The sequence below is a fragment of the Grampus griseus genome, assembly GCF_964374135.1.
Source record: "Grampus griseus genome assembly, chromosome: X".
Lineage (NCBI taxonomy): Eukaryota > Metazoa > Chordata > Mammalia > Artiodactyla > Delphinidae > Grampus > Grampus griseus.
In genome coordinates, this window is record NC_138999.1 from 42,230,750 (window position 1) to 42,247,661 (window position 16,912).

General features: G+C 48.1%; 1 protein-coding gene across 1 annotated transcript; it reads left to right on the forward strand.

The window, feature by feature from the left end:
* Positions 1-961: 961 nt before the first annotated feature.
* TBC1D25 (TBC1 domain family member 25) lies at positions 962-14,946 on the forward strand. The gene is made up of 6 exons (XM_082681385.1): positions 962-1,164; positions 2,762-2,871; positions 3,860-4,014; positions 12,657-12,784; positions 12,925-13,113; positions 13,361-14,946. Exons 1-6 carry the CDS (start codon positions 1,048-1,050, stop codon positions 14,720-14,722), a joined length of 2,061 nt encoding a protein of 686 aa, XP_082537511.1. The 5' UTR covers positions 962-1,047; the 3' UTR covers positions 14,723-14,946.
* The last annotated feature ends 1,966 nt before the right edge of the window (positions 14,947-16,912 follow it).

Consider the following 16,912-nt stretch of genomic DNA (forward strand, 5'->3'; position numbering starts at 1 on the left):
TGAGAAACAGACTTTCAAACTCCCTGTTTCCATCAGAAAATCCAGCAGTGCCACAGAAGTGTTTTAGAATTGCAGACTTCTCTAAAAAGGTAACGTTAACGGTAGCATCCATACAATACTGCAGCAACAGCTGGAGTCCAGGTAACTTACAGGACTCCTTTGTGAGAAATTACATTTGTAAGGGCAGCCTGTATTTTGTCCAAACCATATAGATGTTATACAGTAAAGTGAGGAGAATGCCTTTTTGCATTTTGTGGTACATAAAGTTTCTCAAAGGAGTCTAAGCTATGTCCAGTATTCAGCTGATATTTGGTGGACACACCATTTAATAACAGGATCGATCTCAACGTGTTGTAAGGATTCAATAAAAACAAAGGCAAACTTTAAAAAGCTAGGACCTCCAGAGAGCATACAAATGGCTTTTTTGGGTAAATTACTTATTGAAGTATAACATGCGGGCAGAAACTGCAAAAATCATAAATGTACAGCTCCATGAATTTTCACAACGTGTAAACTATTTTTTAAAAGATTCTGGAAAAAGGATTATTCTTCCGTTCAGCGGATTCATTTGAAGTGAGGATCACAGGCGTTTGAAATAGATGACATCATCTCTAAGCAGAGACGCGAGGCGACTTGGGGCGGGATGTGGAGGCTTGACGTCGTCGCGCAGCAGCTTCCTTTCCCCGCCCACTTTTCTCGCCTGAATAGGTCGTCACTTTAACACGCACCTAGGTGAACCCGGAAGCAAACTGCCCAAACAACCAAACCAAGAACAAGGGCGGGGCGGGCCCTCAATAAGCGCCTGCACACTGGCTAAAGTGAGGCAAAATGCCCGGCTTTGGGGGGCGGGGCTCCTGGCAACAGCACACTGTGCGCGTGCGCAGAGGCGACCTCCACCCTGTGCCAGGTGGTGGGGGGGTAGGGTCCCGTGGCGCCCTCTGCGCCTGCGCCCGGGCGCAAGGTGGGGCCGCAGGCGCCCGCATTTTGGGGTGTGCGCAAGGGTAGGGGGCAACGGTCAGCTGTCACCTGGAGGCGGGTGGTGGAGGGATGGCGACGGCCTCTGGATCCTCGGACTTGGCCGGCTCCGGAGCGCCCCCGCCTGGTGGGGGAGCCCAAGCGGCAGCTGAGGAGGAAGAGCGAGAGGTGGTGCGGGTCCGAGTCAAGGTGAGGCTGGCGGCCCGTCGTCTAGCCTGCCCCGAGCTCCCAGGGGAAGGGAAGGCGGTGGCTGTCCTAGGCTGGAGGGCGGGACCTGAGAATTGGGGTGTTACGTGAGGGGCGAGGCTTGAGGGCAGAGTGATGGTGGCGTGAGTGGAGGGTGGGGGAGAGGCTGGACCTGGGAATGCGAGGGCAGGGCATGGGGCGTGATGACTGCAAATGGAAAGGTAGAGGCCCCTGGAATGGATGGGTGGAGATTGTGGGTAGAGAGGAGGGGCTATAGGGCTGGAGGAGGGGCCTTAATAGTTGAGTGGGGCCTTGAGAAATGAGGGAGGCTGTTGCTGTCTGAAAAGGAACCTCTGACATCAGTCAACATATGTGTTGAGAGTGCACTTTTGTGCAAGTCCCCACCCTGGATGAGCGGACATACTCGTCGGGGAGACAAACAGCTCAGTAAATGAGATGCTTCAGACACTGGTAGATGTCATGGGGAAATAACGAAAAAGGTTCGGAACTAGGGAGTTACTTTAGCCAAGGTCGTACAGGGAAATCCCCAGAGAGGTACTGAAGGAGCAGAGACACAAATAAAAAGGAGTCAGGCATGTGCATATCAGGGGGGAAGAGTGTTCTAGACAGAGGGAACAGCAAGGGCAAAGGCTGGGAGGTGGGGATGAGCTTGGCATGTTCCCTTAGGTTCCCATGTTGCTGGAGCCCAGAGAGTGAGGGGAAGAGTGGTAGGAGGTGAATCGGAGAGGTAAGAGAGGGGCAGATTGTGAAGGGCCTTTGGCATGTACTCTTGAGTAAGAAAGCTGTTGCAGTAGTTCCAGCAGGCAGTCAGTGATGGTGGCTCAGACTAGGGTGGTGGCACTGGTGGTGATGAGAAGAGGGTAGATTCTGGTGAGAAGTAAACAGATCACTTCAGTGTAATAGAGGAAGCTCAAAGGTAGAGGTTTGGGAGTTCAGAAAAGAGAAGATGCCTGAGCTGTGTGTGAGCCAGCTGAAGAAAGTGGGAAGGACGTACCAGACTGGGGGATCTGCATAAGCAAAGGCCTGGAGCCAGAATGTATTCAGAGTATAACTTCCAGGAGTCTGGTAGTACCAGAATGTAAAGTTCAAAAAAGCTGACTGGAGGGAGGCTGGCTGGGGTCCTATAGGCCCACCTGTTGGGGATCCTGGGGTTCCCTTTGAAGAGATTTAAGCAGGGGAGTGTTGTAGATAGATGTGCTAGATTGGTTGCAGCGCGGAGGACTGGTTTAGTGAGGGCCAGACTGGACATGGTGATCCAGGCAACCATCATTGAGGGGATGTAGAAGAAGGATTGGGTGCCTGGACTATTGCAGTAGCCCCCTCACTGGAACACTCCTTTCTCCTTTGTCCCCCACAGACTGTTCATAGAGCAGCCAGAAGGATCCTGTTAAATCCTGAGTCAGACCACATCCCTCCTCTGCTCAGAACCCTCCCAAGCCTCCCCCACCCTCCATTCAGAGCAAAAACAACAGTTCTCCCCATGGCTCAGAACTCCCGCCTTGATCTGGTCCCTGCTACTCACTCCATGTCAGCATGGTGATGTGACCCCTGATGGCCGACCCCTGTCTTCTCTCCCCAGAAATGTGAGAGCTTCTTGCCACCTGAGTTTCGCTCTTTTGCTGTGGACCCCCAGATCACCTCACTCGATGTGTTACAGCACATCCTCATCCGAGCCTTTGACTTGAACGGGTGAGTAACGGGAGCCTGGGGAAAGCCAGTGGGCCACCCACCTCGACAGCGGTTGTTTGGCATTTTTATTGTTGTTGTTTGGTAAAGGGGGAGGTTGTTTTCTTGTTATTATTACTATTATTATTATTATTATTATTATTATTATTATTATTATTATTGAAATAATCCCACAGTGAACAAACAGCCACATACATATCTTGGAATATTTGGGGAAATCTAGTCATAGGAGTAATATTGCTGAGTTAAACGGTGTATGCTTTTTTAAAATTTCAACAGATGTTTCCAAAATGTTCTCCAGGTAGGTATTACCAATTTACAGTCTCACCAGCAGCCCATAAAATTCCTGTTTCCCTCACACCCTCACAAACACTGGCTACTAGAAAACATTGGAAAATTTGCCAACCTGATAGATGAAAAGTAGTGTCTCTTGGAGACAGGTGTGATGGTTATTTTGTTGTCGTTGTTATTTTGGACGAATGCACATGGTAACAAACTCAAATAATACAAAAGTGATGGGTATTTAGGATGTTTCCATGGTTACAATAGTTATCACACAACATACTTCTTTGCATAGTTGCACAGGTGTATCTGAAGAACAAATTCTTAGTTGTTATTTGACTTTTTGTGCATAAACATTTTTTGTTGTGAAATATAACAAACATACAGATTGCTTTTTTTTTTATGCACAAGGCTGCTTTCTTCCCACTTCTATCCCTCAGCTACTCTGTTACCCTCCCTAGAGGGGACCACGTTACCAGTTCCCAGTGTGCTCTCCAGATACAAGCAGGTGTGTATCTGCTTCTGTTTGTGAAACAAAATAGAAAAAAACGATCTGACCTCAGGCTGCCTGAAATCCTTGGCACAGTGTCCAGCACATAGTAGGAAGTTGTTTTCAAAACCATCTATCCTCCTCAGCTTCTTTTGGAAACTGTCCCTGAGGCCTCCAGGGCACTGGGGCACTGAAAGATGCCATGTCTTCTCTGTCCAGGAAGAAGAATTTTGGTATCAGCTACCTGGGCCGGGATCGGCTGGGGCAGGAAGCTTATCTCTCACTCCTGTCTGACTGGGACCTCAGCACGGCCTTCGCCACCGCCTCCAAACCTTACCTGCAGTTGCGTGTAGATATTCGGCCCACTGAGGATAGTGAGTACCTGGTGCCTTGCGGGCACTGCTCTGGGATGTCCCCCTTTCCCCGTGGGATGACTCCACTCCTCACAATGCACTCCCTCACGGTGGGCTAGGGAGCAAGGAATCCTGGGTCCAAATCCTGGCTTGGCCACTGGCCCTCAATTTCTTTATCTGTAAAGTAGAGATAATGGTATCTTAGGGCCATCATGATGATTAAACAGGGAAATTCATGTAAAAAACCTGGAAAGGTGCATGGCTGCATAGTGAATGCTCAAAAAGTATTAGCTCTAATAACAATAATGATCACATTTATTATAGCATATAATGTAGTAACATATAACTGTATAATGCAATATAATAGAGCTACAGTATTATATGTTTCAGTTATAATAATATTGTAAATATAACAATGCTGATTATAGTCATGGTAATTGTATTTATTCATTGACTCACCCTGCACTCATATTCATTTGTTTGTTCCTTTTATCTCTCAGCCACTTCCAGTCTTCTCATATTTGTTCCCCTAGTCTTACCTGTACTGGTCCCTGAGAGCCCACAGATAAATTAAGACACGGTCCCCAAAATTTGATTATTGAGCTTACATTAGAAAATAATAGTGTGTCAGGGTTAAAGTTCCTGGGTATGGTAACGGTATCATGGTTATAGAAGGAAAATATCCTTGTTCTTGGGAAAAACACAGTTAAGTATTAAGGGGTAAAGCATCGTGATATCTGCAAATAATTCAGCAAAAAAATATACAATGGAATATTACTCAGCCATAAAAATAAACGAAATTGAGTTATTTGTAGTGAGGTGGATGGACCTAGAGTCTGTCATACAGAGTGAAGTAAGTCAGAAAGAGAAAAACAAATACCGTATGCTAACACATATATATGGAATCTAAGGGAAAAAAAAAAGGTCATGAAGAACCTAGGGGTAAGACGGGAATAAAGACACAGACCTACTAGAGCATGGACTTGAGGATATGGGGAGGGGGAAGGGTAAGCTGTGACAAAGTGAGAGAGTGGCATGGACATATATACACTACCAAACGTAAAATAGATAGCTAGTGGGAAGCAGCCACGTGGCACAGGGAGATCAGCTCGGTGCTTTGTGACCACCTAGAGGGGTGGGATAGGGAGGGTGGGAGGGAGGGAGACGCAAGAGGGGAAAGATATGGGAACATATGTATATGTATAACTGATTCACTTTGTTATAAAGCAGAAACTAACACACCATTGTAAAGCAATTATACTCCAATAAAGATGTTAAAAAAATAAAAAAATTTTAAAAATGTATATATATATGGAGAGAGCAAGATGAAGCAAATGTGGCAAAATGTGAACAGCTGGGGGAGCTAGATGAAGGACATATGGATGGTCAATGTATTCATCTTTTAACTTTGTCATAGATTTGAAATTTTTTTAAAATAAAAAGTTGTGGAGTGGAAGACACGGTTCCCAGCCTCAGGGAATTCACAGTGCCTATTTGGGGTGACTGAGGCATTTTATTTTACTTTATTTATTTATTTTTAATATTTATTTATTTATTTGGTTGTGCCAGGTCTTAGTTGCGGCTCGCGGGCTCCTTAGTTGCGGCTTGCCAGCTCCTTAGTTGCGGCGTGCATATGGGATCTAGTTCCCTGACCAGGAATTGAACCCGGGTCCCCTGCATTGGGGGCACAGAGTCTTAACTACCGAGCCGCCAGGGAAGTCCTGAGGCATTTTATTGATGTCATAATAACATATAAATAGCTAACATGTGTCAAACACTTGGGGCCATTCTGCACACATAATGTTTATTCATTGGATTGTCAAAACAATTCTACAGGGTAGGGACAATCGTTATCCCCATGTTATAAATGGGGAAACTGAGGCTCATAGAGGGGACAGGACTTGTCCATGTGACACAGACAGTAAGTGGAGGAGCAGGATTTGAACCCAGGTGGTGGCTGAACTGTCTTCAGAGTCCTTGCTTTTAACCATTTAACTCTACAAAATGTGGGGCTTGTTAAGAAAAAGAAACTAGAGAAAAAGATAGGCAGAGAGAGAGAGAGAGAGAAACAAGAGTCAGAGGGAAAGATAGTGACAGAGACAGGCAGAGAGACAAATGGGAAAAGACAGGTAGCCAGAAACACAGGAACCTCTGCACTGAGCAGCCCTATGTGCTACTGTGTGTCAGTCACTTAGCTAAGTCCCCAAGCCTCCATTTCCTCACCTATAAAATAGACACAATAGCACTATTTCAGTAAGGAAATAAAATCTGCCCCACTAATAAACATGTGAAGAAAACCCCAACTGCACAAGAACTGAGAGGAATGCAAATTACAGAGAGACACACACCCATCAGTTTGGCAAAAGGACATTTAAAAGTTATCTTTTTAAAGAGAATCAACTTTCCAGTTACTGATGAGTTAGTTCTATTCCTACCATTGTCTTGTTTCCCAAACTCCTGCAAATACACGAGTTTGTTTCTGAATTCCTGATCCCCTTACACTGATCTCTTTGTTCAACCCTAAGCCAATTCTATGTTGTTTTAATCATGTAGCTTTATGATATGTTTTAATGTTCTCCTTTTAAAATTTTTTCTTGAATATTCTCACGCACTTACTGTTCTTTTTTTTTAAATTATTTATTTATTTTTTGTATGCGTTGGGTCTTGGTTGCTACGCACGGGCTTTCTCTAGTTGCGGCAAGCGGGGGCTACTCTTCATTGTGGTGCATGGGCTTCTCATTGTGGTGGCTTCTCTTGTTGCAGAGCATGGGCTCTAGGGTGCGTGAGCTTCAGTAGTTGTGGCACGCAGGCTCAGTAGTTGTAGCGCACAGGCTTAGTTGCTCCGTGGCATGTGGAATCTTCCCAGACCAGGGCTCGAACCCATGTCCCCTGCACTGGCAGGTGGATTCTTAACCACTGCACCACCAGGGAAGTCCCACTGTTCTTTTCATTTAATAGAATTAGCTTATCATTTCATTAAAATCCTGATGGGAATTTGATTGGAGCTACTTTTTTTGGTGGGGGCTGTGCCACACAGCTTGCAGGATCTTACTTAGTTCCCTGACCAGGAATGGAACCCAGTGAACCTGGGCCCACGGCAGTGAAAGTGCCAAGTCCTAACCAGTGGACCGCCAGAGAATTCCATGCAGTTGCATTTTTTTTTTTTTACATTTTTTAATGAAACTATTTTTTTTTTTTTTTTTAGCCGCACCACGTGGCTTGTGGTATCTTAGTTCCCCGACCAGGGACTGAACCCAGGCCTTCCACAGTGAAAGCACAGAGTCCTAACCACCGGACCGCCAGGGAATTCCCTAATGAAACTAATCTTTAATTATCCAGTAAATACATTCTCCTTATTATAAATAATGCTGAAGTCTCCTGGAACCAGTGTGCCTAATCTTTTTTTTAAATTTATTTATTTTATTTTTGGCTGCATCGGGTCTTCGTTGCTGCACACAGGCTTTTCTGCGGTTGCTGCGAGCAGGGGCTACTCTTTGTTGCAGTGCGCGGGCTTCTCATTGTGGTGGCTTCTCTTGTTTGGAGCACGGGCTCTGGGCTCACGGGCTTCAGTAGTTGTGGCACACGGGCTCAGTAGTTGTGGCTCGCAAGCTCTAGAGTGCAGACTCAGTAGTTGTGGTTCATGGGCTTAGTTGCTCCGCGGCATGTGGGATCTTCCCGGACCAGGGCTCAAACCTGTGTCTCCTGCATTGTCAAGGCGGATTCTTAACCACTGCACCACCAGGGAAGCCCCCACTGTGCCTAATCTTGTTCCCCTACCCTTTTGCCCTGCAGGAGCTACTTTGATCAGTTTGATGTATAACCTTACAGGTCCTTTATTTATTCACACACACATACACACAGACAAATTAATCTACATATAGAGATACGTAAGTATATTCATATTTGTATATATACACAGACGGTATGTGTTTAACATTAATGGTATCATGCTATACATTAATAGGTAAGTAAGGGCTTCCCTGGTGGCGCAGTGGTTGAGAGTCCGCCTGCCGATGCAGGGGACACGGGTTCACGCCCCGGTCCAGGAAGATCCCACATGCCGCGGAGCGGCTGGGCCCGTGAGCCATGGCTGCTGAGCCTGCGCGTCTGGAGCCTGTGCTCCGCAACGGGAGAGGCCACAACAGTGAGAGGCCCGCGTACCGCAAAAAAAAAAAAAAAAAAAAAAAGGTAAGTAAGTGTCCAATCAATGGAGCTGTTACAAATATTATTAATGGAATTCTTGGGATCGTGTTTATGACTGTGAAAGCAACAGGCATGTTGTGACCACTTAGATGGCCCAGTCCCTCTTTCAGGGAAGAAGTCAGTTTCTGTCACCTCTACAGTTGGAAGATTACCAAGCCTAGACCATCAACCAATCTGTGCATTTGTGATATGAATCCTCTTTCTGTCATATGTATTGCAGATATTTTTTTCCAAGCTTATCTTTTTGTTTTATGGCTTTGTTTATGGTGCTTTTCTGATCCTATCAAAAACTAAAATATGTATGCAGTCTTATACATATATCTGTCTTTTTCTTTATGATTTCTGAATTTCTCCTTACTTTGGAACATCCTCCCCATCCACAAGCTTATACAAATATTCTCTTACATTTTCTTCTAATATGCTTATTATTTTCTTTTCTACATATAAATCTCTGTCAGCATTGTGATTAGTAGACCTAGCTTTAAAAAAAAAATTCCAGACAAATAGGTATGTCAGCATCATTTATTAAATAACCACTTTTTCTACACTGATTTGAAATGCCACTTTTGTCATGTACTGAGTTCCCATATGTCCTTGGATTTATTTCTGGGCTTTCTATATTGAATTCCACCAGTTGGCTCTATTTGTCTCATGCTATGCTAACACCATATTTTTATCACAGTGGTTTTCTGATACATTTTAATAAGGCAAGCATTGCCTTCCTCCCACTATTCTTTTTTTTTGGCTCTCCTTTTTCTTAACTATTCTTAAATGTGAATTCTTTCATATGAACCTTAAAATAATTTTATCCAGTTCCAGGAAAAAACCCACTACGTCACTGATTGGCATTGCACAACATATATAATTTAGGATTTGGGAGGTTTGACAATTTTATGGTAAGGAGGTACAGTATGTATAGTACATATTGTGTAATACTGCAAGAAGGGCCTGGGGCAGCACCCCATAATGAAACGTGCATGTTTCTTCAGGGAAGTGTGTGCATATTCACACTTAGTGAGTTACATAAAGACTAGATATAGGGTTTCCCTGATGGCGCAGTGGTTAAGAATCTGCCTGCCAATGCAGGGGACACGGGTTTGAGCCCTGGTCTGGGAAGATCCCACATGCCGCGGAGCAACTAAGCCCGTGCGCCACAACTACTGAGCCTGCACCCTAAAGCCCATGAGCCACAACTACTGAAGCCCACGTGCCACAACTACTGAGCCCGTGCACCACAACTACTGAAGCCCACTCACCTAGAGCCCGTGCTCTGCAACAAGAGAAGCCACTGCAGTGAGAAGCCCACGCACCGCACCAAAGAGTGCTTGCTCACCACAGCTAGAGATAGCCCACGCACAGCAACGAACACCCAACGCAGCCAAAAATAAATAAATAAAGTAATTTATTTAAAAAAAAAAAAGACTACATATAGTCACACGTCAGTTCAGATCCGGTTTTGCCACTAGATGAGTTTGGGCTTGTAGAAATCCTTTGTCCATTTTATTAACAGGTTCTTTCTTTCTTTTAAAAGTCAATATAGAATATCTCTCTTTTCCTGTCATGTGTTTTGTCTTTTATTTTTTTTTAAACTCACTGAGTTATACACTTTATTTATTTTTTAATTTGGTTGCACCAGGTCTTAGTTGCGGCTCACGGGCTCCTTAGTTGCAGCATGTGAACTCTTAGTTGTGGCCTGCTTGTGGGATCTAGTTCCCTGACCAGGGATCAAACTGAGGCCCCCCGCATTGGGAGCGCCGAGTCTTAGCCCCTGCGCCACCAGGGAAGTCCCATGTTTTTGATGTTGAGCGGTGCTTTTTCTGATATTCACATGGCTGCTCTTGCTTTCTGCTTGTGTTTGCCAGGTACACCTTCATGTTTCTTCAATTTTTAACCTTTCTTTGTCACCTAGTTTTAGTATGTCTCTCACAAAATCTCCGTAGCTGGATTTATGCTTTTTTACACAATTGACAGTGAAATCTTTTGAGCACTTTTCCCCTCCAGTCTCCCCCACCCTCCGTAGCCCGTGAAATGGAAGCTTTGGAACACTTCTCATTCTCATCCTTCTCCTGCTCCCTAACCCTTAACTTCTGGGCTTTGCTCCAACAGTAATTTTTTCTCTTTTTCAATTCCAGGCTATCATTATCTTTTCTTTAGAGTCACTCGCTTATGTTTCAGGAATCCTAATGTAACAATGTTACAAACTCCCAGTCACAGTCTCTTTGTCGTTTTATGTTTAACTGTATATATTAAAAACTTGTGGCCTGTCCCCATTTACCCTCCCTTTTGCCTTCCCCCACCCACCTTGAGCCCTTGTAGTCATTCAGTAGTCATTTCTTAGAGAACTTCTTCGTTCTCCTCCAGTAAGGCGCATGCGTTAGATGTATGCTAATGATCAGAAACTTCAGTCGTGGTGGATACGTACTGGGTTGGCTGGATGTGGGACCCTTGGATCTCAGGCCTCTCTTGTCAGTACTCCGTGGGTGCTGCAAGCCACTGTCTTGCTTCCAGAGTTGTGGAACAGAAGCCCATCGGCAATCGGACCTTCTTTCAGTTGTAAGCAGCCTGTTCTTCATCTTTGGAAGCTGGCAAGAGTTTGTCTTCATTCTTAGAATGTGGGCACTTCGCCAGCAGGTGAATAGAGTTGGGGGAGCCCGTGGTCTGTGCTGTTCGTTGATTCATCCTACCTGAGACCTGCCGAGCCACTTCTTCATCTCAGGGACAGTTTCCTTCACATCTGGGTAATTCTGTCTCCACCTGACCCCTTTGCTCCTCCTGCATTTCTTAGGGTTTGCATTGTCAGGTCTCCTGGACTTGTCCTCCAGGTCTCTCTGCTTTCCTCTCAAATCATCAAGCTTTAGCTCTGTGCCTTGACAGGGGCTCCTCTCTTTGGTATTTCAGACCATTGGTGTGACCTTCTTTATTTTACCTGTTGAGTAGTGCAACCTTCTTTATTTTATGTGTTTTCATGTTTTAGAAAGCCCACTCTGGCAGCTGTTGGGAGAGGGTGCAGAGGGGCAAAGGGGAGGCAGGGACTGGTTGGGAGGCAGTTTCAGGTGAGAGGCGTGGTGTGAGCTGAGAGAAGAGGTGGAATTGAAGTGTGTTCTGCATGCAGAAGCTATTTAGCTTGGCGATGGTTTGGCCCTGGGAATTGAGAGAGTGGGAGGCGGCAAGGACATCTGTGAGGTGTGGGACTTAAGCAGCTGAACAGGTAGAGACACTGTTCACTCACACGAGGAGCAGAGGAGGAGGTTATGTCTAGAGTGGATCTTGGGCTCCCCTTTTGGACCCCTTAGGTTTGCAGTGCCCCATGGGACACCTAAAGAGAGGCAGTGACATCCACTTGTGGCCCAGGGTTTGCTTCCCCCTCAGCTCTGTGGGAGAAAGTACAGTGGACTTCATGGAAATGTTGCTTAGTGACGGCATTTGCCTGCAAATGACAATGGCTTGAACAAATCCCAGTTGATTTGTTTCGTATAATAGAGTTTGAAAGCTACTGGTCTTTGCTGTTGTCAGCTTAGCAGCTCTGTGGCGCCAGGGCCGACATCTCTTAAGTCTCTCGAACTTATTCAGGTGGCCACTGCTGCTTCAGCCACATGACATTTGAGGTGGGCAGAAAGGATGCAAGGGGGAGTAAAGAAGAGAGAGAAGGGACAGACTTCTGCTGATGTTCCAAGGGCCAGAATTGGGTAATATCAAGCATAGCATTGTTTCTTCTGTCTAACATGCATGGCATACCTGTTCTACAAATACTTTTGCTAAACTTTATCTGGGCCCTGGAGTAAGGTAAATGAGATTCACATCCCAGCCCTACCGTTTCCTTGGCCACTTACTAACTGTTCCAAGCTGTTTGTCATGGTCTGCAAAATAAGAATGATAATGGTAGTCTATACCAATTGTGGGAGGAAAACTAGCAGGAATATAAGATTAAAAGAGTTTGGGCTCTTGAGCTTTGGGCCTGGCCTTCAAATTTCGGTTCTTTCACCCACTTGCTGTGGGGCCTTGGGCAACTTCTAGTCCTGACTATGCATGTTTCCACATAGAGTGGCGATAATAATAGTGCCTAACTTAGAGGATGGATGTGAATATTAAATGAGTTAATATTTGCAAAGGGCTCAGAACGCTTCCTGGCACTTAGCCGTATGGAAGTGTTGTCTACTGTTCTTATCGTTTATATTGACGTTAAGCCCTGTCACAGTGCCTGGCACATAGTAAGTGCTTGATAAATATTACCTTATATCATTAAAATACTACTATTAGAGTCTGCTCAGCCATTCTGTGAGACAGTTTCCACAAGAGGATTATTCGTGGTTTTATTTTTTACGTGATTGGGATGACATGGGAAGGGAGAGTGGAGTGGCTCATTGCCCTGTGGGTGGCCTGGCTTTGGAGGGAGAGGAACCCGACCCTGAGGTCTGGGGTTCTCATCCGCATTCTCATACGGCGTCATTCTGTGTGCCCAGGCCCGCTGCTGGAAGACTGGGACATAATCAGCCCCAAGGATGTCATTGGCTCCGACATGCTGCTGGCTGAGAAGCGGTCATCGCTGACGACAGCTGCCCTGCCCTTCACACAGTCCATCCTCTCTCAGGTGCTTTCAGGGAGCCGCGGGGCCCAGCTGTGATTGGAGGGCAGGGCATCCCTGGCACCCCCGATTCCGAGCATGCCGGTTGGTACCTGCCCCTGGCCTGCCCAGCTGAGTGGTGGCCTCCCTCCCTCCTTCCTTCACAGGTGGGCCGCACCTTGTCCAAGGTCCAGCAGGTGCTGAGCTGGTCATATGGGGAAGACGTCAAGCCCTTCAAGCCTCCCCTAAGCGATGCGGAGTTTCACACATACCTGAACCACGAGGGCCAGCTCTCACGCCCCGAGGAGTTGCGCCTGCGGATCTACCATGGTGGTGTTGAGCCCTCCCTGCGAAAGGTGAGCCCTCTTGGTCACTCATTGGATCCATCACAGCAGTCATGAATAGCTCAAGAGACACATGCGGTGGGCCACACTCTCGGCGGATGGCGTGGAAGTATTCCAGCACAGCAGGCTTACCTTCAGGAGGGGCAGGCTTTTCCAAAGGAGGGCAGAGGCCCAGGGTGGCTGGGTGGTGATGGATCCACACGAGGGTGTGGCAGCTCATCTGTAGACCCTCAGCCTCATCCCTTTCATCCCTGGCCAGGTGGTGTGGAGGTACCTTCTGAACGTGTACCCAGACGGGCTGACAGGCCGTGAGCGGATGGACTACATGAAACGCAAGAGCCGCGAGTATGAGCAGCTCAAGAGCGAGTGGGCCCAGCGAGCGAGCCCCGAGGACCTGGAGTTCATCCGCAGCACGGTCCTCAAGGATGTGCTGCGTACCGACCGGGCCCACCCCTACTTCGCAGGGCCCGAGGATGGCCCACACCTGCAGGCTCTGCACGACCTGCTCACCACTTACGCCGTTACCCACCCACAGGTGTCCTACTGCCAGGGCATGAGCGACCTGGCCTCGCCCATCCTTGCCGTCATGGACCACGAGGGCCATGCCTTTGTCTGCTTTTGTGGCATCATGAAGCGCCTGGCTGCGAACTTCCACCCTGATGGCCGCGCCATGGCCACCAAGTTCGCTCACCTCAAGCTGCTGCTGAGACACGCCGACCCTGACTTCTACCAGTACTTGCAGGAAGCCGGTGCTGACGACCTCTTCTTCTGTTACCGCTGGCTGCTGCTCGAGCTCAAGCGCGAGTTCGCCTTTGATGACGCTCTCCGCATGCTGGAGGTCACCTGGAGCTCGCTGCCCCCCGACCCTCCCGAGCATGAGGTAGAGCTCGTGGGACCCCCCAGCCTGGTGGCAGACACTGGCTTTGGGGGCCACAGGGGACGGCCCGTGCGGCAGAGGCACATGCTGAGGCCCGCCGGTGGAGGAGATGGTGCTTTTGAAGATGCTGTTGACCACTTGGCCACCACCAGCCAGGGGCCTGGTGGTGGAGGGCGTCTCCTGAGACAGGCCAGTCTGGATGACCTCCAGCAACTCAGGGATAACACAGGCCCCAGGAGGGACCTTCTGGTCCAGCTGCCCCACCCAGCTGCCCTCATCAGCTCCAAGTCTCTCTCTGAGCCCTTGCTGAACTCCTCAGACCCACTGCTTTCCTCCTCTTCCCACCCTGATTCCCCATCGTCTTCATCTCCGCCATCCACCCAGGACGCCTCTCCCACTGGTGACATGGCTGCAGGATCCCCCTTGATGCCAGAGGTGGGCTCCCCACAAGACCCTGGGAAGTCCCTGCCACCCCCACCCCCACTGGGCCTGCCCCCGCCCCAGGAGTTTGGCCGAGGGAACCCATTCATGCTTTTCCTGTGCCTCGCCATCCTGCTGGAGCACCGCGACCATATCATGCGCAACGGGCTGGATTACAACGAGCTGGCCATGCACTTTGACCGCCTCGTGCGAAAACACCACCTGGGGCGCGTCCTACGCCGGGCCAAGGCTCTCTTCGCTGATTACCTGCAGTCAGAGGTGTGGGACTCAGAGGAGGGGGCCGAGGCCACAGCCCCATCTTGATCAGACTCCCTCCAGCCCACTATCAGCCCCACCAGATATCCGTTCTTTGCCAAGAGGGCCTACACATGAGACCCCGCCTCCCTGCCTGCCAGCCCTAGACATGTGGGAGCATAGTGCCCTCTCTCCCCAGGTCTGAGAGTATGGGGCTCTGCTTCAGTACTGCCCCATGGCGACCACGGCCTCTTTTTTCTGTTTTTGTTGTTTTGTTTTTAACAATTGTACTTTGCACACATGAAGGTCACTGTGGTCTGTGTATTTCTCTGCCTTCTCCCTGGTTTTTGTTGTAGATGGAGTCCCCAGGGCCTCTTTACCTGCTGGAGCTGAAATACTTCCCATTTCAGGTGAAGGGCGGCTCCTGCTTCCCCAGTGGCAGGAGAATGGATGCTGAGAAATCAGTTCTAGAAGGTGAGCCCAGGTCGAGGACTGCTTGAGGAGGCCTGAGGCTGTTTTGTCGTACATCTGTCTGCCTGTAAGGGTCTGGATGATGTCTGTGAATGTATGTTTTTAGGACAGGCCCTTTGAATGAGGGATGGGAGAGAGAGATCCTGATTCAGAAAGGGCAAGATTCATTACAAAGACTGGGAAGTATGGGCTACTTAGAAACATTGGGCCAGCTACCTCTAGCATTCCACACGTCACCATTTCTAGGATCCAGCCCCTTCTCTGTGAGTCTTATGCACTAATGCTAGTGGTCCTGGACAGGGGTCTAAGGTTCCTATTCTCGTCACTTGCTCTGGGGACAGCTTAAGGGACTATGGCCTTGCCATGCCTCAGGCTGTCAGCACTAAACTGGGTTTCCAGCTCATGGATACCTGTCTTAACCATTTCAACAATAGAAACCATTTATTTGCCTTCTCCATCCCACTACTGTGGACAGACAAATCAAGCACTGATAAAGCTCAGGCCCTAAAAGGAGTCACCTACCTGTGTGGAGGATAATGATCCAAAAGAAGTTCATTTTTCCCACTTACCTTCTCAGAAGGCAGATTCTCTCACAGGCCGAGTTGTCCCTCCACAGAAGACATGGCAGATGATGGATGAAGTAACTTGGGGTCCTTCGGGTCGTGGCCTCACTGTGCCAGGTTCTGGCCAGAAGTTGCTGCTCTAGGCAATACTGACAGGTGAGGGGCACGAGGGCAGCTATCCTCTCATCTGTCTCTCCCAAAACAATGTCATATAAAGCTGGAGTTAACTCTTAAAAGGCTCCCATCACCCCCCATTATTGGACAGGAGGCTGACCACTCCTCAGATGAGGGCTCAGTCACCGGAGGCAGGACAAGACCATTCTGTGCCTAGGGTCTCCAAGACTGTGGGTCTAACAAGTGCGGATAAGGGGCTCAGGCACCCTGGCCCCAGGGGCCATCCAAGATATGGGAGAATCTGGCCCTCTGAGGACCTGAAATGTCCCATTTGTCAGTAACCAGCTGACACCCTCTGGGTGTATTCTGTGATTTATGAGCTTAGATATTTGAGAAGTCAGACAAGTCAATTCTGTGTATGGCAGCTTGGGACCTCTGAAGGCCAGAGGAGTCCTTTCTGTGAACAGGAGGCTCAGATAACCTGAAGGACAGAAATCTCTATTAGTTTCCGAAGTTACTTGGGACTTCTGGTTCCCGCTAAGATGGCAGACAGCACAAGCCACTGATTCCCTTGCCCAAAAACTACTCTGGAGAAACTACAGAGGGAAACATGAGTTCCAGAAACTAGCACAGCTATGAAGACCTATGAGGAGATGGAAGGTTATCTTTAACTGACCTGTGTTTTGAGTGGTAGATGGCTGGAGGCAACAAATACAGGACAGGTTAGAGATTTAAGTTCTGGCTGGTGCCTCTCCCCCATGTTGCCTTGCCTGCCCCCTCATTGCAGAAATCATCCAAACCACTGGTACAGGTGTCTGGTTGCGGGGGCTAGTATCAGGGTAACAAGAGCCCTGCTGAGGGGAGGAAATGAGCAGCCAGAGGAGTGATTACTCCCCCACTGTCCCCCTCCAGACACCAGGGCTAGTGGTAACACCTGGGAGATGACCCCCCCTCTTAGGGTTTAAGGATGAAACCTACCAGCAGAATTGTTGGGTGGTGTGATCGTAGATGGGAGTGAGAGCTCTACTTGTGTGGTGCCTGGGACTCTCCACCCTTTGGCTCATCTCCCCTCACACCCCTTTACCCCTTGGACTCCAGGTGATTAACCAGG